We start from the raw sequence: 21,299 nt of genomic DNA on the forward strand, positions 1-21,299 counted from the left end.
ATGAATTGATGTCAGGTAGAGATGAATGTTGGGCAGAGGAAAAGGAGTAGGTGTTATTTCAGACAGTTCCTGAAAATGGCATGCATAACCAGTAAGGCTTTGTAGGACATGCAGCTATAGATGTGGGTTTCACTCTTCTCATCTTCTGCTGTGGACACATCCACTGCCTTCATTTGCATAGTTTTCAGTTTCAGTTATGAAGTCAAGTGTGCTGGTATGGTTTACATAATCTTGGTTTACACTGTTCCTGAGCCTTCTTTGCAAAATTCATGTCGGTAATCATGCCATTCTGTAAGTCAGAAAAGTGATCCTCTTTGTTTGTTTATTTTATAATGATACGACATCCTTTGTGTGTGAATCCTGGTGTATTAATAGCATTGCTAGCAAGAGATGTCATCATGCATAGTGATTTTTATGATGTATTAATAAAAATTGAACATCTTATTTTCCTCAGTGGAGTACTACAAACAAAGGACACCATAAAGAACAAAGAGTGTGAAGATGAGGAGACAGAAAATAAACCGCTCATTTCAAATGAAATTAAAGGTAAATTGGAAGTACTTCATTTGTTTCAAATTGAAATCTGCAGAGGTGAAGAAATGTGATGTCCCTTGAATTTCTCATTAAACTGAATTACAACTTGTTTTCCACATTCACTGTTTGTGTCCAAAAATTTCTTGACAGCACTGTTTCTTTATCTTGTAATGATCAGAGGCTTTGCCAAGAACTTTATCACAGTTGTAAACATGAGTGCAAAATGAAGAGTGATATAAAAAAATCTCATTTTAATGATGTTTTTCCACTGACTTTTAAAAATAGGTCATTAAACCAATCCAAGTGGTAAAGGTATAACATTTGCTTATTGCCTCGAAAGTGTTTTGAAAGTTAAAGCATTTACACATTACAGACATGATGCAAAATTAAGGTGACTTACTTAACCCAGCCTCAGTCTTGTTGAGGGTGATGGCCAGACTGTGGCTCTTCACTGGCGAGACTGGAAAGTTCTTATATGGTCTCCAGAGGTTTCTTCCAGCATGGAGTTTTCTTCTGTTCAGTGATTCTGTGTAGGTACTGCTGTATCAAAACTCTTGGCTGTCACAGATCCAGTTGGACAGATTCAAGCAACTGTTCATTATTAATTTTTATCCTCATTGTTTAGAAAGAATACAGCACAAATCCAGAACAAAGCAGTCTTATATTTGATAATTATTTTACATGTGTGAAACTTAGTATGTCAGGATTGTTATGACTCTGACTCAGTGCATTGTTTCAGTGCAGCTGACACGAAGGTCAATACAAGTTAAGTGTCTTAATTTCCTAATCTTAGTTCTTTGTATTTTTTGATTATTTTCTTTGGCAATTTTTTGTGCAACAGCAGTTTTTAAGGCTTTAATCAAAATTCGTAGGACTTGAGTAACTATGTTTCTTTAAGATCTACATGTCTTACTTTTTAATTCTAAGAAAACTGGCCTGATTTTGTGAAGCATTTTGAGTTTGACGGAATTGACTGTTTGGATAAAGTTTCACCAACAAGCTCTGCTTGCGAGGTTCTTGCATAGTCAGATTTAGGAAAACAGAACATTTTCTTACATTATCATCTAGAAAAGTTGTCCTTGTTACACACGTAATGTCGCGTTATTATGTGTTTGAGTAGGATGGCACATTTAGGCTGTAAGACAAAAATGGATCATTAAGTTCTTGCTATCAGAGTCATGGAAATCTCAAGATAAAATAATTGTAAATTCGTGAATTGTGTCTGTTGGTAACTGTGCTTGTTGCCCTGTTTTTTTGGCATGTCACTTACCTTGTTGTTCTTCAGCCTACTCTTGCAATACTCACTTGGGCAGTTCTCTACTGATAACTTTATAAAATGTTACTGCTATCTTCTCTCTCTTTGCAGAAAGATTATTTGGAGCTAAAGAGCTCCGCTGAAATCACAGCCCCTTCATATGAACTTTCTTGTGGACATAAATCTTGTGCTTAAAAATGGTTTTTAACATGCTAAGAGCTAGAGCCATGCAGGAGGGACTGAGCAGTGTTAATGGTCTCTCATTAATACTGGAAAGTATTTTCCATTTGGCTTCTTTGAAGAGTAAGTTTATATTTTGTTCTGTGGTAACTTGCTAAGAAGATAGAAATGAACTATCATAGAGAAGGATAACAAAGTAGCATAAAGTATGAAGAAGAATGTAAAGGCAGGTGGGCTGATGCTGAAGCGCAATGTCAGCAGAGAACACGGGTTAGTTTTAGAAGTGTGAACTTTGTGCATCTGACTGCTGTCTTGTGGAGCTGGCAAAATTGGAATATATGTCATATTTTGTCTGGCCCAGAAAGACAGATTGCCCCTCTATGGGAAGCAGGGCTTGCAGAGTGAGAAATATCCCAGAGCATGAGGGTGGGGAAAACTTTTAACTGTCTGGTATTAGAGACATAGATTGTAGCCAAACTGGTGTGTTCTGGACTTTCTGGTACAAGGTTACCCTCACTAAACCTAAATTTCCTTTTGATGGTGTTCTAATTATGTCTGCCACAGGGCTAGGGACTTTTATTTTTAATTTTCTCCATCTAGTTGGGTAAATTGGCACTTTCCACGCTCCATTTGTGTGCTCTTTGTCTTACCTGTGAGGCAGATACTATACAGACTGAGAATGCTGCTCACTATGCCTGTACCTATGTGCTGTTGTGTGTACATATGTTTAAACATGCAAATACGGGGTGTGATTTGTGCAGTATTTTCTTCACACAGTATTATAGTCAGCTATTTATGTGGCAGTATTACTATATTGCATGTTTTGTGGATGAAAGGAAAAAAATAGCTGAATACTTATATTTTCAACTCTTGAGAGACCTTTTCTAGAAGGAAAAGGTCAGAGGATGAGGATGGGGAGGGGATTCAAGGGAACAATTAGAAAGATACTGTTCAGTAAAATATGCTTTACATTCAGCACAGTTGCTGCCTGACAAGACACATTCCTTTCTCACTGAGATTTTTATTAGTATTAGAGGCTCTAAGGAGCATTTGTAAAACAACAGTGAAGTGTAAACAAATATTTAGGGAACTCTCTTCGAAGAGTGAGAGTATAATGGTAGTAAAACATTAACGAGTCTATTTTAAAAAAATTAATGAGTGGGCTGACAGTGCTGACTAAATGGCTTAAGAGTCAACTTCTGAATAATAGGCATTAATATGAAATGAGGATAAATCTTGAAAGTAACAAAAAATTAGGCTAGAGGAGCAGAACAACACAAGCAAATGTAATAACATCCTATGATAGGCATATTATAGACCAGCCCCACTGTGCTGGCAAAAATCTATAATGGGAATTTGTGCTCTAGTTGTTGGGCATAAATATGTGAAAACTATAACAGTGAGGATTGGGAGAACTTGTGCTTAATAGCAGCTTCTCAAAAATGGAAGTAGAATGGAACTGCAACAGAAATGAGCAGTCCAAACAAAAACAGCATATGGATTTGTAACTGCAGGAACCGTGTTATTAAGGAATATTAGGCATTAAGAGCATGCTTTGTTGGCAGGTCCTTCAGAAGTGAATTTCAGAGGTTTTCCACAATTTTAGTTGGCAACTGGGAAGCACTCTGGCCTGAGTTCATATAGCAGGCATGTGCTTTTGCACTTCTAATGGATGTAAATGAACAGGGATGTCATATGCAGTTCAACATCATTCAAGGTGCGACTCTTCACTCTTTCCTGCTGCATGTGTCTGCAACTGCTGCTTTTCTCCAGAAAACAGCAGCATGTGGCTGAAGACACCCTCCCACCAGTACATTACCTTTGGGGGCAGTGCGATGGGAGATCATTCCTTCTGTTATGGATGAGCGTGATAAAAAGCAGCACGGAAGAGTTTAGTGTTATTTTCCAAACAAAACATTCAGTTAAAGTGGAAGCAGAGAATTTGCAGACATTGGCGTTTTTTCCTCAGAAGAACTGAAAAACATTTTGTTGTGGATGAGCCATAAATGTTGTGTGGGCTGGAACTGTGTAACTGATTCACTTGGAATTTTGTAGCAGTGCAGTGCTGCTTTCGATTTTCTAACAGCTCGACTCCAAAATTAAGTTAATTCTTGTGTTGCTGTACAACTATTAAATGTGTGTGTGATTTATTGTACCAAAATATTTAAAATTGTTTGACCTATAGTGTGTTATGCTAACAGCTCCGATGGCATCGAATTGTGTTGTGTTGGAAGAGACTTCTTCCATGTAAGAGCAGTTGTATTTATGGAGAGCCAATATAATGATAGTCATACCAGTGGAAGAACACTCATGGCACTCTAATTCTGGTGTAAGCAAAAATGTACAGCTTGTGTAGGGAGGTCCATATGTAGGAATAGAAATGAATGTGCTTTTATTGTGACTGATCTCATCACTGACAGAGGGATTTAATTCTTGTTTCTTGCTTCCTGTTGCTGAAGATGTTGAAGAACCCAACACGCAGAGACTTCTCTCTCAACCAGTTATCGTGTCTTCCAAGCTGCAAATCCCTGGCCTACCCTTGCGCTGGGAACAGCAGAGCAAGCTCCTTCCAAGTGTAGCTGGGATCCCAGCCAGTAAAGTTTCTAAGTGGAGTACAGATGAGGTAGGTTCCCCCTTTATCTTCTGTCTTACTACCACTCCTTGAAAGTTGATTCAGAGCTTTAGATTATCCCCATTGATTAATACATGAGTACTCAGAGGATTAGACTCAGCCAGACCTAATGTAACTGATCCCCAAAATGCCCATTCGGCTGCCATGCAGCCCCAGAAGCAGAAATATTAATGCATACGTGTATTGACAGAGATAAATATGCATATATATGTGTATATATATATATATATACACATATGTATATATATATTTAAAAACATACTCACTGGTGTAAGGGTATGCTAAGAGTAGTGTTTAATGTACAGCCCAGCATATCAGCTGCCCATGGTCTCCACTCCCAACATCTAATCCCCACACAAACGTTCTGGAGGAATGGTGTAGGGGTCTGCATGAACCAAGAAGCTCTTCCTGGTGCATAGTTTGGGTGTGGCACACTGCTTTGGAGAGTGCAGAGGGGAACGCTGTGGATATGGTCAGGCCATAACACCTGATTTTAAGATTAGAGCCCTGTCTCCATTCAGGTATGTGACAATGCTTGGACAGACAAAGTCTTGTCATTGCTTTACTTTCACAAGTACCTGTGACTATTCTCTGCACCTGAGGCACTGGGATCTCACTTAATCAGAGAAAAAAAGAAGCATGACTCCATACACTTAGAGAAGAAGGTAGAACACCTAATACGAGACTGTAAAAGCAATAGCTAAAAGACTTTAATGAATGTCAACCTTAAAGACTATTTTGAGAAAACCTAAGTCTTACTAAATCTTTTGTTGTATACTTTGGTGGCAGGTCTCTGAATTTATACGAAGTTTACCAGGATGTGAAGAACATGGCAAGGTGTTTAAAGATGAGGTGGGTGAATTTTATTTCAAAAAGACAGAGACAAAAAAGCTTGGTAGAAATACATATAAATTAGTAGGATGAAGTGTATGGAATCATAGAATCGTCAGAGTTGGAAGAGATCTTTAAGATATTAGGTCTAACCCTCCAAACCAGCACTATCCCTGTAGCCCCTAAGCCTTATCAACCAGCACCAGATCCACATGCCTCTTAAACACTTCCAGGAAAGGTGACTCTACCACCTTCCTGGGCAACCTATTTCAATGCCACATTGTTTAAAGTCAGTTGCAAATGTATGGAAGATTAGGTTGGTTTTCAGGCCATGAAGTAGGAAGAAATTAAAGAGAAAACTAGTCAAGTGTCAACCAGGTGCTTTTACAACTTTGTTCCTGCCAATTGAAATTACTCACCAACTTTGTTATTTACTACTGTTCTTTCTTGATCTGGTTGGATGAAATTTATAAACAAGTATGTTATTTTAGTTCTGCAGGATGTTAGTAAGTAAAATAAAGCAGAACAGTGGTTCAAGATAACCACCTCTTAAAACTCTGCGTCTTGTCTGATCACACTTGGCTATTGATGCTCTTCCTCCTGATATAACCAGTTTATGAAGGTGATTTGAGTGAGCAGGAAGTGAGAAGATCTGAAGGTTCTGATGAGGTTCAAAGGAGTATGTGCTCACTTTGTGAGCATGCCAGGCATGCATTTGTCATCTGAGAAGATTGTTGTTCCAAAGTTGTCATTAAGAATGGATAGGGCTTTTAGGTACATTAGGCCTTTATAAACTAGGTTGGTTTTTTTTCTGCTCAGCGGTTTGTTATTCCTGTTAATGCTTAGTTTCAAGAAGGCAGTTTGATCACAGATGCCAGAGTGAATAGTTCCGGTGCTTATTCCAGCCAGTCGACCTGAATGGGCAGAGTCAGCCAGCCTTTCAAGTGAAGAATAATTGTGGTACTTAGACCTGAGAAGGCACCTCCTGAGGGAAAATGCATACAGATGGCCCTGCTAATCTCCTGCAACAGAAGCTTTCAGGCTGTGCTATAGATTGTAATGACTATTACAGCTGCATATCAAAGGACTGGCAGGCTGCATCTCTGGGCATTTTGCACTTGCTCAGATGTTGGACATTTAACTATTCAAACCTAGATAGCCCCCTATGTCACTTGGGGTGTCTCATCAATGAATTTAGAAATAAAAGTTGGCATATTGCTAATCAAATCAGGAAAATGTTGGCCCTGTTGAAGCCCCTGGAAGTAAGGACCCTGGGGCTCTTCGAGTTGGGATTTAGCACTCCTGCTGAGAGAAGGATTTGCTTACAGGAGAATGTTCATTTGTAATGTTTTGTAATATAGCAACACTACAAAGCTGGCAGAAAAAAATTCCGGGTTTTGAAAAGTTCTGTTGTGTTTGTGTTAAAAAGGCAGTTTTATTAGCCTGGCCCCTGTTTTCATCTGGGATCAAAATAATTCCAATTTGCTGTTTAGTGAGTAGAAAGTGGTGGCCTGAAGGGGATTCCAGTTCTGTAGCTGGGAGTGAAATCCAGAAGTTTTCCTTATGGATGCTTGCATAAAAGGAATTGCTAAGATGTTTAACAGCATTGCTGTGCTTCAGTATAGTTGAATTACACTTAATTTACCCACTTTACTTTTCCATAGGTTTTATATTGTCAGTATGAAAATAAAAACTGTTTAGCTAAAAATTAGCCAGAAGGTTGTTTTCAAGCAGAAGATCATCCTGTTCTCTTGGACTAGCTGATCTGTCTAAAGGTTGAAATCAAAGCTCTCCTGAAAGCATTTGAAAGTGCTTGTATTCAGCCAGCCCTTAACTTTGTCTGAAATTGCTGGGACTTTTCATGTTTTCTGAAACGTTTATACTGCTGCACTGTCAGACCTATTAATAGCTTTTTGTGTTTTTCTTTTAAAGCAAATTGATGGAGAAGCATTTCTGCTAATGACCCAATCAGACATAGTCAAAATAATGAGCATTAAGCTGGGACCAGCCCTAAAAATCTTTAATTCCATTCTGATGTTCAAAGCTGCAGAGAAAAACTCACACAATGAACTTTGAAGATAATGGAAAATGTGCACGAACCAGCTTTCTCCACTGGAGCTCATGTATTATTCAAAGCACAAAGACTCACTAGAAGTATTGAGTAAGGACTCTCAGAAAGGAAGAAACATAAGTTCAGCACTGGTGGACTATTTATATTCTCCTAGAGCCAGTACACATCTGAATCCTTCTGGGAAGTGTTCAAGCTTTTGAGAAGGTACTGTGTAACAACCGAGTCAGCTGGTCTTATTTACCAAACTAATGGCGCTAATTCTCCATGGATGGTTAGGATCCCTAACTCTCTCTGGACATCAAGAAAACCTTCATTAATTATTTATGCTGTATTATATAAGGGAACGTTAATATTTTCTAAGGATTCTTGAATTGTACTTCATGTACCCATTTTACTTTTCAGAAGCTTTTACTTCATTTTATCAAAATAAAAACTGATCAGCCAAAAATTAGGCTACAGGTAGCCAGATGAGACTGTTATGGCTAATGTGTATTTGTGCCATAGTTTAAAAATGAAACACTTAATGTTACATATGTGACACATTATGCTACAGCATATGACTTTACAGATAATAAAACTGTCTGTTTGCTTGTAACAAAACAAACCTTGTTGGGGTTGAAAATAATGCTTTCTTGATAACTGAATGTTTTTACTTTTGCACGATTACAGAAATGTTACGTGAGTTTTGCCACCAGCATCTTTAATGTATTTTATCAAAAGACCAGTATAGAGAAGGCTGCAACTGAAAAATAAAGTTTGACTTCATAGAAGACTTTTTGTTTATGCTGCACAATAGAGTCCCAGCCATTTACATGGGAGCCTGCTACAGTCCTGCAGAACATGGAGGAAAATAGGAGTATTTTGAGGCAAGGAGATTAGCAGAAAAGAAACTACATTCAGTCGTGTCTGCACTTCCCTGTCTTCAGGGTAGTTACCACAACAATGGAGAAAAAACTGTGCTCAAGCTAGGACTGCTACCCTGGTTTCATATTCCACAGAGGTTTGCTTTCACAGTGGTGGGAGAATTATTTCACCCACCACTTTCTAGCCGAAAACTCTGATTTGTAAATGAATAAGGCATAGGAGGAAAGGCAAAGCACGAGGAAAAGGATACTTAAATGCTTGTGGTGCACCAGCACATCCTATGTGTAAAATACATGCAATTCACTAGGTCATTAGCAGGCTGCAGACATCACCAGCAGTTACTGAGGTGAGGCAACCTCCCTTCTTGGAGGATTATTGTAATGATTTGTCAGCGAAAGTCGTTGCACTTGGTATATGTACGTAAGATGTAAACCAGATGCACTTTATATGGAAGAAAGCCTAGCTACCTGTATACTGAGGACTGCTCCAGAATGCTACTTGTGCAACAAGAGAGAGAAGAGCTGGATAAGGTTTTTTGGCAGCCCTGTGTTTAGTGCTGCAGTGGGCAGTTGCTCAGCTGTAGAGCTGAGAACAAACAGAGCATTTCCGTTGCAGAGAGCTGGGAGAATTTTACATCTTCCCACAGATTTTGCTAGGCTTTTCTTTGGCTGGAGTTCTTAAGTTTTCACTCTGTGTGTCCCTTCCAGATCGTGTAGGTGACTGGTGCCTGCCATAATATGAAGTGAAACAGGGTCAGTATGAAGTAAGTTGCATTGCTCTGTTAATTTCCTTCCATAGCATTGCATAAATAATATTTTTACATTTTGTTCAATATTTGTACATTCAAATTGCACTCTTATTGTACTACAATACAAATAAAACCTTAACTGGAGCCTCTGTTACCTTTTTGTGTGCCCAGGATTCTCAGATGAACCCAGCTGCTCCTGATGGGTGTGGTGTGGAGTAATTCCTCACTGTAGCTCAGTGGGGCCAGGAGTTTCAAAAGAGCAACTTGGCTACTGCTGTGTGCCCTCTCCCTGAACATTTAGTCCCAAGGCTCCCCTTGCCATTAATCAGAATCCCATTTATAGCTCTGGACTTTGTCACTGGCAGCAGCTGAAGTTGCACATGCAGATCAGTAAAATGCCAAATTCTTCTGTTTTCCTTCATTCTCTCCTTCCATGCAGTTTATTTTCCTTTACCCTCTGTGTCTGTCCTGTGTGCCACGTCTATAGCCTGCAGTGATAACCAACGAAGAGATTTGCAGCTCAACAGAGATTACTTGGGGATGTTAGAATCTCCCTGAATTTTTATATACAACTACTTACAAAGTACTGTGGTTTAAGAAATGGATTTGAATTAATACTGTTTACAAGGTGTAGAATAAACCTCACTTGAGCCTAATTTTTTATTCATGCAGCTATCACATACAATAAGGAGGACATACATAATCCTGACTTTTGTATTCCATGTGATGAGGTAGCCTAAGTGTTGCTCTGTTACAAAAACTACAGACAAAACTACCCAACAAATTCACTTGGAAACGAAAACCATTCATCAGACCTACTGAATCTTTGAAATGGCAGTTAGCATTGGTTTTTGTGTTGTATAGGTGGTAGCCCAGCCCTTGCACTGATAAAGGTTGTACTCTGCATTCCATGGGAGCTATGTGAAAAATCCTAAGCCTACAGCAAGAGAGTTTGGCCATTAAATGCAGCCATCTCCTCTCATCCTGAAGGATCTCCCACTGTAATCACTGCCTTGGAGTCACCCCTTGCACAGCCATGCTTTACCAAAGTTTCTGTGATCTTCCAGACTGTGTTTGAGTGTTTAAAGAATCATTGTGACCACAAGTGCTGCTTTGCCTACACTGACATTTTTTGAGCTGGTGGGAGATTGGTCTGTAATAGAATGCAGTGTTTTAATAAAAAGCCATTTTTTATTTCTAATTAATGCAATGGGTCTTGTCTGCTGGCTGCTGTTCCTGTCTATCACCAGGCACTTGTCCAAAGCTGTGCACTGCCAGGCAGTGTCCCCTGGGATTTTCAGACATGCAAGAGCTAAGAGGAGAGTGTCGGGTAAAGAGAAGGCTGTGGAAGAAGAGAGGAGAGGGCCTCCACTCTGTGTGGGCAGACAGAGAGTCACCACATGGAGAAAGCTGATTTGTTCCAGGGACCAATTTTGGAAAGAAAATTAGGCGTTCCCTCTGCAGCACCAAAGCTGTGGTTACCACTGCACATGGCAGCACCCCAGATAAGTCATTCTTGCTACTTTGAGAGTTCATCTTAGAATCCCTATTTTTTAAATTCAGGATTAATGTTCAAACAAAACAAAATGTTTCATGCAATGAAAAACAATGAAAAGTCATCATCCTGCAAATTAAAAATCAGGCCCACCATTTTAAACCACAAAAATTATTATTAGGCTCTCAGCAATCCTAATATTATGAAGCAATGGTAATAAGTACATGTTTAATTTGTGCCATTTCAAAACATTAACTGTATTACCATCTAAAGAAGCTAAGTGCTCATATTGATTCACATTTTTTTTTAATTCTCAGTCAAAATATCTGAATTTGTCAAATGCTCCATATAGAAAAATAATGCATAACACATGAAGTAATCTAGAAAATTTTATTATGTCTAGACTGCTCTAAAATCTACATTTAAAATAATGAAACTATTTGAGTTTTAATTTTTTTTTAAGTAGCCAGTACAATAAAAAAAAAAGGATATTACTAAACATAACTTTTAAATATACATACAATTTCACTACAAAGAATGGCACAAAGGGATTTATTTTAACAAAATATCAAATACTCCTGAGTGGAGTGCTGGGCACACCATCAGATACTGGATGCTCGGGTGCCTCCAGCCCTGTCTTTACTGGGATGGGCAGGGATGCTGGGTTCCTCACCTCAAAGACCAGGGACTCCAGGAAGTTCAGTGTCCTGTGGATTCTCTTTGGGCATGGGATATTGAACACATGAAATGCGGCCACCAGCGCTGCCAGAGCCATGGTGCAGTCATCGAGCTGGGCTAACTCTTCCCTTTCTACGTACAGGGCAAATGCGCATGAATTCATGTTGAAGGGATTTTTCACTTCCAACACTGGTGTCACTGCCTTTACCTAAATTTCAAAAAAGGGTATTTCAAATGATGCCACAGCATTGCTTCAATGAACAGCTCAGAGAATTAAGTAAGCCTGATAAAACTGCTTTGAAATTAGGTAGTATTTCTGTGAGTACTTCTACTCAAAAGACATATGTCATCTCTTACCAGGAACTAAGCTGAGCCACCAAAAGGCCAGGTGATGTGCCTATGCAGGTGATAAAAGGAAGAGAGACCAAGGCTGCTGGTGCTCTGTCTCCTACCTCCTCATTCACTGCAGCAAACAGACTGGAATCATCTCCAAAGACCTCTGGCAGGAGTAAACATGCAGCAGTCATTTTCATATCTGTCAAAGGCAAGGATTTCTACTAAATTACAAATGAAAACTTTCTGGCCCTGCAGTATCCTCCTGGAAAAACAGATTGCTGTCTATGTAATAGTTTTAACAGCTCAGTAGTGGAGCTGTTGTTCAGTCCACTTTGAAGGGTAATTTGTACCACAGTCAATATTTAGGCACATCAGCTGTTAATGGACATTAGTGTCCAAATCATTCATGGAACTCTGCTACTCAATATTATGATTCAATTTCCCTCACAATAGGTTAAGTTGGCCTTTGGGTTGCTTTGAGTTTGTGAGCTGAGTAGTCTTCCTGCCCCCACTGGCCTTCCCCAAACTCCTCTGTCCCCAGTAAACTGGCTGTCTGGGGAGTCGTGCTGCCACAGGACTCTGCTTTGAAGGCTGCAGTACAAGCTGGTGCCGCAGAACCTCCTGGCTCCTGTACCTGCTATCCCTCTGGTTCAGCTGTTACTGACTATAACAACTATTTTTTAGGTTAGGCTTCTAGTGTCACGTACTTCACTGAACTTAACTTGCCATGCTTTTATTATCTAGGTGCCAGGTCAAGTTGTTTGTGAGAGAAAAACAGAAAAGTAAATGCCTTGGGACTTTACTAAGGTATAGGTGAAAATCTCTGTGGACACACTGTATAAGAAAAGGGTACTTACTATATCCATAGTTTTCCTTGGCCAAAGCTATGAATAGAAAGTCCATAAAGGCTTTCTGTATTAGACTATTCCTTTAGCATTTTAATCTATCACAAGTACTTGTGTTTTTAATCTAAGTGAAGGAAACCCCCAGTATTTTAACCTACACTGCTTTCTTCTGTCAAAGATGACCTGGCAATAAATGGAGTGAAACTGCTATAGGACACAAATGTGTCACGTGACCTTGGACTCACATCCTGGCATTATGCCTGTTTGATAGAGAGTGAGTCTAAGGAGCACTTCTCAGAGAGCTAAACTTGGGCATAGGCAGCGTCGGCTGGGGAAGAACAGCAATTCTGAGTGACTGCTGTGTAGGTTTTGTCCCTGCAGCACCACATTCCCCAGACTTCTCAGACTGGAAGAAGCTGAGTGTCAGCAGGTGTTTGCTCCCCAACAGCCAGGGAGCCAAAGACGTCGAGGTACATGGACCTCACCAGAGGTACCAGTTTGTGCCCTTTTTCCTGCAGTGTGTCTCTGCAGAGATGAGGTGGCTGAAATAGGTAGTGGGAACTACAGCTTTAATTTTACTGGGATAAAGATTTTAACCATAGAAATTTGCTTCCTAAAGGAAATTGTGTCTTTTTTTATGGGGCTATTTCTAAAGCAGAAAATTAGTTTTACATGGGTATTTTTAGAAGCACTCATATATCTAGACATATGTACTTCTGCTCATCTAGCAATACTTATTTTAAGGTAATTACTTACTTTATCAAACCTGCAGTCTTCTATTCAGTGGGAAAAAGAAGTTTCAATACTTGACTGACTTAATTTTCCCACTAATTTAGTAGCTTTTATTCTCAATGCTTCACAATCATTATATATTTTCAAAGAAACTATAACATTTTTGAAATATTTTTGCAGTACGATTGAAACTAGTTACATAAGTAAGAACAATTAGCTACAACAAAACTCTGATATTCAGAGCATAGGAGATTTGTACTGACATTTCAGAACATCTTCCTCGGTGTGCTGCTTCAGATTTTCTTGCAGCATAATGTTAATTGGATTATTCCTCACCACATACAAGGACAATATGTTTTCTGAATAAATCTCCAAAATCTCGACTGTTTTCTTATAGATGTCCATGTGTGTGAGAAGCTGGAACTCCCTAAAAAGCTGAAAGAAAAACAAATATTTGATATTGCAAACCTCAACACCAAAACTGTAAACAATGCATGCACTTTGAAGACAGGATAAAACTAGCTCAGTTAAATAAGATTATAAACTCAAGAGGCTGATTTAATTTCTTTTCAAAGCAGGGAAGAAATACATCAAGTAACACCAAAATACTTCAAATAGTCCACTGGTGGTGTGGGTGGCACCTTTAAGACAGAACTGGTGAACCTTTCAAAATGGGATTAGCTGCAAAAATATGAGTTCGATTAAAGAGAACATTGCTGATGGATACTTCAGTAGAAATATCCCGTAAAATACATTCCTACAGATGTATCACATCTATAACACAGAATTCTATGTCATTATTAAAAATAGCTCTGTTACCTGATAAGGGCATCTTAAGAAAGGAAATAGTCTAAGAATATCTTTTAGAGGTGCCTTATCGCTGATCATCTTTCTCCGTATTTCTATTGTCACATTCATTCTGTTATCCACTTCTTCCCAGTTCCTCTGAGTTTTCATATATTCTTGATTAAGCCACTTAATATGCAAATCCATTGTACTCCCTTTAAGATGAGCAGATTTCTATCAAGAAATGAAGGACAGAATTGTAACAAATCAGCCTTTTAATCTGATTATTTAGCTTTCTTCACTCGGGTCATTTGATGTGACCTCTGTGGTTTGAGTGTAGTCAAGCTCAGCAGAAAGTGTAGTGTGGTTTCAATTCCAGCACTGTGAACTCACCCTCGTATTCTAATAGATTAAGGTCTGTTTTCACATAAAACTATACCTGTAAGCCAAGTCCCCCAAGCTCAAATTGCATATTTGAGGCTATTCATGAAATTCCTGTTCCTGTGTCTGGTTTGTCTCATTGTGGTTTATTGGAACTGAGTTGTCGGTTTTAAAGAAAACTCAGTGTTCAGCAGTATTAACTCTGGGTTACCAAGAGAAATTGTATCTTCCGCTTACTCATACAGGTCCTAAAAGCAGGACAACTAACTTTCACATTTATGCTACTGGAGTTTGTACTCCCAAGGAGACCAGCTGAACTAAGAAAACTCTTACTGAAAACCATTATTTGAGCATTTTGACTGTTAGAGTTTTCGAAAAGTATTTTTGTACTTGAGGATAGTTAACAACCTTCCTCAAAACTATCTTTATTGTCCCTGAGGTAATTCCAAAGCCAGTAATTACCAAGAGGAGGAACGGCTAGCCAAAGCAGTACACCAATAGGAGTAGCCTGAGTTTGTGTAGCTTATCCATCAGTGCATGCAGTGAATTTGCTCACTGAAAGAAGCTGAGGGGACATAGAGATGAACAGGTAGTACAGTTACCATCCTCAGGCTGCGTTGCCGCTGGCTTTCCCTGTCGGTATTGTCACTGATGCAGCTGTGGCTACACACAGGGGTGACCTGTGGGTCAATGCAAGAGGGAATTGAGACACTTCAAAATGTTCCCCAGAACATTTCCGACACAGAGCTGTGAAACACACAACATCCCAAACCACTTTGCAGTGCTCTGCATGTGCAATTAAACTTTCCAGTTTAATTAACATCCTTCTTTAAAACCATGCATGTGATATCCCAAGAATGGTTGCACAAGGTACACAGTGAAAAAAAACTGTCTCCATCCCTCTGCATGCAGGACAGATACCCAATGTGACCCCTGCAGGTACTCTCTGGCCCTTGCTAGGGTTCTGTATTAGCACAGTCGGCACTCTAAGAGAGAATTTTAGTCTTCATTGTGTTACAACGATAATGTTTGTTTCTGACCAGCTTGTGTAGGCATTCCTGGCCTCTTCCTCAGTGCACAGGAGCAGAGGTGGGGGATCAGACAACTCAGTGCCATACCCTCCCCTACCTGCCTGGGAAGGGTGCTGGGAAAAAGTATAAATGATGAGTGGATGGTGCTACTTCCTGTGGGTTCTGTCAAGACTTCACTACACTGGGGCTTATGGACTCCCAAACTTTATATTTAATAGCCTTCAGTATTTATATTTATATAGCCCTCAGTAGATTTTTTTTCTCCTTCAATTACTTCTCCCAGTCACTTTTCCAACTCTCATAAAATCATACCTTCCACAAAATCCTGCTGTAAATTTGGCAGTTTAACTATATGCTGTCAGAGGAAATGCATTTATTTTTCTCCTGCTACCTCTGCCTTCTAATTATCATACTGGATTCAAAACCTCTTCACCATCTCCTTGCCACTGTAGTTTTATAGATATGTCATATTCTGTCCTCAGCCATCTGTTTTCCAGCAGAGACCATCCTAAGCTGTTTAATCATTTCACATATGAAAGCTGGTCCATGCTTTCAGTTATCCTTGTTACTGTCTTTGCATGTTTTCTAATTTCACTGTAGCTTTATGAAATAGGTGCAGTATAACTTAAAGTACTCGTTGAGATATTGGGACACCACATGGGCATAGAGTGGAATAATGCATTGCCTTTTGTTTCTTTCTTAAATAATTCTGTGTAATCAACATTTCTTTTTGAGTGCTGCTTAGCATTGTGCCAAATATCCTTCGGCCTAGTATAAAAATAGCATTTGTGAGTGGTACTAATAAGCTCAGAGCCCATCACTGTAAATGTTAGGACTGGGTTTTCTCCTTGTGCCTTTTTTTCCATCTATCAGAACTGAACTTTATCTGCTGGGGTTTTTTTCCCTGGAGCTCACTAGCATGGGGTCCCTCTCCGATTCCTCAGTCTTTGTCTTCACTATCCTTGGTAGCATCACAAAATGTAATCCGCCAACTATTCTACTATTCCCACATCATTTAGAAATACACTGAACTACTTAAACTAAGCATTCATAGTCTTTTCCACTGTAAACCCCAACTATTTCTGCCTAGCCTTGTTTGTTCTATCTTTTAACTGCTTATCCATTCAAGGACCTTCCTGTTTATCCCCTCAGATTATATCCTCTAAGAGCTTTTGTAAGGCATGTGCTAAAATCTCTTCTGAATTTAAAGTAAACTGTATCAGCTGGATTGCCTGTGTTCTCAGGGTTGTCAAATACTTCAAAGAACTAATGAATTTGTGAAGAATTATGTCTGTTTACTGGAACTTTGTTGATTCCTTCCTAATGTGTTAACCTCTTGGGTTTGCATTATAGTTATTGCCAACTGGGCCAGTGAAGACAGAAGCTTTCTTTGTCCATATGTTCTCTAGCTCTCTCCTGAAACTCTAGAAACTGGCGTCAAATTAGCTACCTCCAAATATCCAGTATCATGTTTCATGAGACAAATTGTGCATCACAATTAGAAAATTACCTGCTTTATCCTTGGACAGGACCGAAAATTTTGCTCAAATACTTGATCCTGGAAATGTGTTACTGCTCATTTTAGTGAATTATTCTGTAACCCCTTCACTGACATGCCAGTCTGAGACAGATGCCCTGATGCTGCCCATGAAGAATGGCCCCAGTAATGTGATCATCTGAACTCATCTACTGAGAATCCTTGCAAAATCTGTCTAATTTTTCTGGTATGGCTTTATATTCTGCCAGCTCTCCTGTACCTAGGGAGCGCACCTTGAGCACTCCTCTCCCTTAGCAGTATCAGGCTTCTTGCTTCTCACCTGGGTGAGAAAGCCTTTATAACCAGTGCAGAAAAGGCAGGAAACCACAAAAAGAATTCTCTGTAAATCTCTATCAGATCACTCACAGTATCAGTTTTGTTTTGCTACTGGTGTGTCATCTCTGCAAGCTTCCTGCATCAGCCTTTGATGGTTTCTGGTATGTAATTTATATTGGTTACTCCTGTGAATACCACCTTATTATTCACACATTCCCAATTGGGTATTCAGCTATTCCTTAACCTGCTAACTTGCCGTAAGTTGGACAGACTGTCTCTTGCTTCACGGTGACCACTGCACAGAACCAAGGGTTGGCCCATACTTGTCAATCTCAAGATGCCCATGCTTTCTCACTTGGGCAGTTTTTGGGGCTTTTTAAGTTACACTATGTTTTTTATGCTGTGCAAGAGCTAGCTTGAAGTCTCTGACTCCAAACAGCTCTTTCACCACTGGTTTTTCCTGTGGGTCTGCTTTCATGCCTCCTGACCATAAAGCAGGAATTTCTTCAGCCAGCTGAGCACGGTGGCTCATTACCTGAGGGCCTCTAACCTTCAGTGTCTTACTTGCAGAGACAAGAAAGCAAAACAACTTGACCCAGTGTGCTGTAACCACAGAAAAAGTTGTGACCTTTACACCAGCTTCTCTCCATCCCACTTGTCAAAGCAAACTCTGCTTAATTTGATGGACTTTCTATCTGTCCTTCAGAGCTATTTTAGCTAATGACATTATTAATTAGCTAAAGGAGACCATTTGACATTTTCATCAGTGGCAATGGCATGCTACCAATAGAAATACAGCAGTAGTATAAGGAAGAATTGCTGTCATACCTATCTATTAGGGGTAAAAATTAGCAATGGAAGGCCAAACTTTGTAGTGTAAATCATCTGTTACCTGGGAGTAACACAAGCAGAAGTCAGTGTTAAAATTTGTTTTCTTGCAGTGTTCATCCTGCTTAGAGCAATCACTATCTATAGTCTTTCCAAATTCTTAGTTTGTGAACAAGTTGGTTTTTAAGGTAAGTGGAAAGGTGAGAGGTGGCTTTCTTTCGGGGGAAATAAGTTATCTCAGTGGGACACCCAGTTGATGGGAGAATGATTCCAAGTGTGGTTTAAAATATTTTATAGTTAACTTTAACATTGCAGGAAGAATCTGAGTTTGGAAGCTGTTACTGAACTGGTTTATCAGCCTACCACACGCTTATTTAGGGAGGACTCTACATCCTCTCTACTTCAACCGTCAAAGCAAGAAAGCTAGTTACAGCATGGCAATATTCCAGTAAAATTTGACTATAAGGTTAAAGCTCAGTTATTTCAATACCATTCAAAAGCAATCCTACCTAGGCCAAAGCCAGGATCTCTTGTCTCAATGTCTGAAGAAGCCACAGCTAACTGTGCAGTATATATGCCAGACAGAACTAAAAAAAATAGCCTCATTAAATGAAGAATCCTTACTTCTCGAGGTCACCCAACTCCTCTGGCCACATTTTCAAATGTGTCACCGGTAAAATCCATTTCAGTTGCAGCAATAAGAATGTTAATTGGTGATATTTAATTATTTTTGTATACAGAATTTTTTCTTATTTAGCAACCTACAGACTTAGTTTATAACATAAAGGATTTCCTTTCTTTTTAAACAATAAAAACTTGAATTTAAAAAAAAAATTCCTTCTGGAAAAAATGAGAATTTATCTCAATGTCTTTAGATAAGAAGCTGCCTTTTTGTCACAAACTCATGAGAAGAGCAGCAGAACAGAGAAAAAGGGAAAAGGATGCAGAAAGGAAGTTAATATGGTAAGCAGAAGATTCCCAGTACTTGTCTGTCAGAGTAACCTAGCCCTAGCCTGAAGGATGGTCCTGCCAAGGATCCTACTCATTCTGTTGGATTCACACTCAAAGGGTGACAGCAGTAGGGAGCCCATCCCTTAGTGCCCATGCCTACAAACTCTCTTGACTTCTTGGCATCTCAGGTATCTGTGACTGAAGACACCAAGTCTGGGAGCCACACAGGTTGTGAGGCTCCTTGCCTATGCTCCAGATGCCTTTTGACTGTGACCCCCCCACCTGACATTCATGGTTCTATTTGGAACCATATACAAGTAGATTGTGTTAAGATGCTCGCATTAAAGCAAGAAAACATGCAAACATAAAACTACTAGACTCCAAATCCCTAATTCATCCCACCTCCTGAAGCAAGAGGATAGTCATTTGATTGGAGATGGATTTCTAAATAAAGGCCCAATTCTTAAATGTCCTTTTGATGGATCTTGATTCTTCCCAAGATACGAGATTGTATTAGCACATTCTTGTAAAAAAGCTCCAGTTAGCAAGGCACTTTTATGAAACGGTGCCACAGCCAAGGCAGTGAAACTGCTACATCAGTTTGCAAGGTGGAAGGGAGCAACTCTTATGCATGATGTGATCTCCAAGGTCTAAGATTTCAGTTATGGTTGAAAGCCAGCATCATAAATCATAAAGGACATAATTGTCAACACCAACGTAACATGACTGCCTAATCACAGAGTGATGAAGGCGCCTCTGATGTGGACAACAGACACCTCTTGTTCTTTACATGGGTTTGCACCAATTCCTGAATGGCAAATGCAGCCTAATGGTTGCTGAGGACAAATATCAAGATCTCTTTTTTGAAGAATGCCAGTAGGACCTACTGGCCCCTCAGTCTGAGAGAGGGAATTCGAATAGGAGCAGTGGAGTTAAAGAGATGGATATGAGGACACTACTGCGTGCTGTCGGTCTGCTCACTGCCAACCAGTGATCCAGGTTCCTCACCTGGGATGCTCTGGGAATATTTCTTTGAGGCAATTCCTTTGGATGCAGACTAATCTGCTTGCTGGAAAGCAATGTAAAAAACGTGATGGTAAGGAGAATCATGTCCTGGAACAGCAGTGCTGTGCAGACAGGTTCAGTGGCATCAGCACTGAATGGGAGCTCCTTTTACACCATACATTGGGACCGGGATGCTGAGGGGTAGTAGTGTTGGTACAGCCATTTTCTTTTGTTATTATTGCTCTTGTCAGCTCCCAGCAGCTGCTAATAATATTTCCTTTAAAAAACACATTTCAAATTTTCCTTGCCAGATGCCAGTGCACATTCCAAGTCATGTTATTGCTGAGAGCATTGATGCTGCTAAGACTTCTTGATTGTTGAGTCTACCTGCATCAGTTAGCATCAGTGCTCAAGGTACTTGCACAAGAAAGCCTGACAGTAGTTAGGACCCATGTTTGGAATAATCTTTTCCATTAATTGGCTTTTATAACTTCTTCAGAGTGAGAAACAGCTTTCAGTTACTTAAGCGAGCATAATCTGAATCGTCTGTCTTGATTTTTGAATGCTGAAAAGTGGGTCTTGCTATTTCGAACACCTACAGACACAAGGCATCATAAAAGCACAGTGTATAGAACTCTTTTTACCACCACTATTGTAAGGGACAGCCTTTTTTTCTGTGGTGACAATCAGGCTCATTGGAATGACATTTACTGTAATGAGCATGGGGGCGTTTTATATCAGGAGGAGTGATCAAAACAGGCTATGACAATTAGAAAGTGAAGATCTGCTCAAAAAAGCCCCCAAAACACTGGATTTGAAACAAGTATGAATCTGAAAGGCAGGCTATAAACTGCCTTTACACTGGTCATGGCCCATCTTCTCATCCTGGATGGTGGGAGAGGATTGAGAAGGCATCACAACCATGCCCCACCTCTTGCGTCCAAATACTGAACACAGACAGGTGAAACAGCATGGACAGGCTGCTTTCAAGCAAAATGAGCATGTAACTATCAGCAGGATCCACACTGACTTGTACTCCAATGAGATGTTTAATTAAAGCAGGCTTTGCTTTAATTACACATAATTACCCTTTTGAACCAGGCAGGCAACTTCAGAGCTAGATTTACGTGTCAGTGGTAACCAAAAACTTTCAAAGCCACATAAGTCAGTCTATTTCTGATCACAGAAGCTGCTTTCTGATTTCATAAACTGCATAAGCAAAATGAGAGAAATCTGTTTTCTCTATCAAGGGACAACCTGTACTTGACAATTTCACTCACAGAACAATGAAGACACTGGCTGA

At 39.7% G+C, this 21,299-nt stretch overlaps 2 protein-coding genes across 9 annotated transcripts in view; one reads left to right on the top strand and one right to left on the bottom strand.

Moving 5' to 3' along the window:
- L3MBTL3 (L3MBTL histone methyl-lysine binding protein 3) overlaps positions 1–10,320 on the top strand; it is a 76,841-nt gene extending 66,521 nt beyond the window's left edge. For all 7 annotated transcript variants that reach the window (XM_048298324.1, XM_048298328.1, XM_048298325.1 and 4 more), the window contains 4 exons: positions 455–546; positions 4,429–4,592; positions 5,391–5,453; positions 7,365–10,320. In XM_048298324.1, the coding sequence (XP_048154281.1) occupies positions 455–546; positions 4,429–4,592; positions 5,391–5,453; positions 7,365–7,508 (463 nt within the window). In that variant the 3' untranslated portion in view covers positions 7,509–10,320. The remainder of the gene's footprint in view (positions 1–454; positions 547–4,428; positions 4,593–5,390; positions 5,454–7,364) is intronic.
- Positions 10,321–11,084: 764 nt separating this feature from the next.
- The window catches only part of SAMD3 (sterile alpha motif domain containing 3), a 36,119-nt gene continuing 25,904 nt past the window's right edge, over positions 11,085–21,299 (bottom strand). The window contains exons 7-11 of one of the 2 annotated variants that reach the window (XM_048299900.1): positions 14,971–15,048; positions 14,021–14,221; positions 13,465–13,636; positions 11,741–11,823; positions 11,085–11,496 (exon numbers count right to left, since the gene is read on the bottom strand). In XM_048299900.1, coding sequence (XP_048155857.1) covers positions 11,179–11,496; positions 11,741–11,823; positions 13,465–13,636; positions 14,021–14,221; positions 14,971–15,048 — 852 coding nt within the window. In that variant the 3' untranslated portion in view covers positions 11,085–11,178. Of the gene's footprint in view, positions 11,497–11,645; positions 11,824–13,464; positions 13,637–14,020; positions 14,222–14,970; positions 15,049–21,299 lie in introns of both variants that reach the window. The other variant, XM_048299902.1, reaches the window with a different exon arrangement.

Source organism: Corvus hawaiiensis, chromosome 3 (assembly GCF_020740725.1).
Source record: "Corvus hawaiiensis isolate bCorHaw1 chromosome 3, bCorHaw1.pri.cur, whole genome shotgun sequence".
In the NCBI taxonomy this organism is placed as follows: domain Eukaryota; kingdom Metazoa; phylum Chordata; class Aves; order Passeriformes; family Corvidae; genus Corvus; species Corvus hawaiiensis.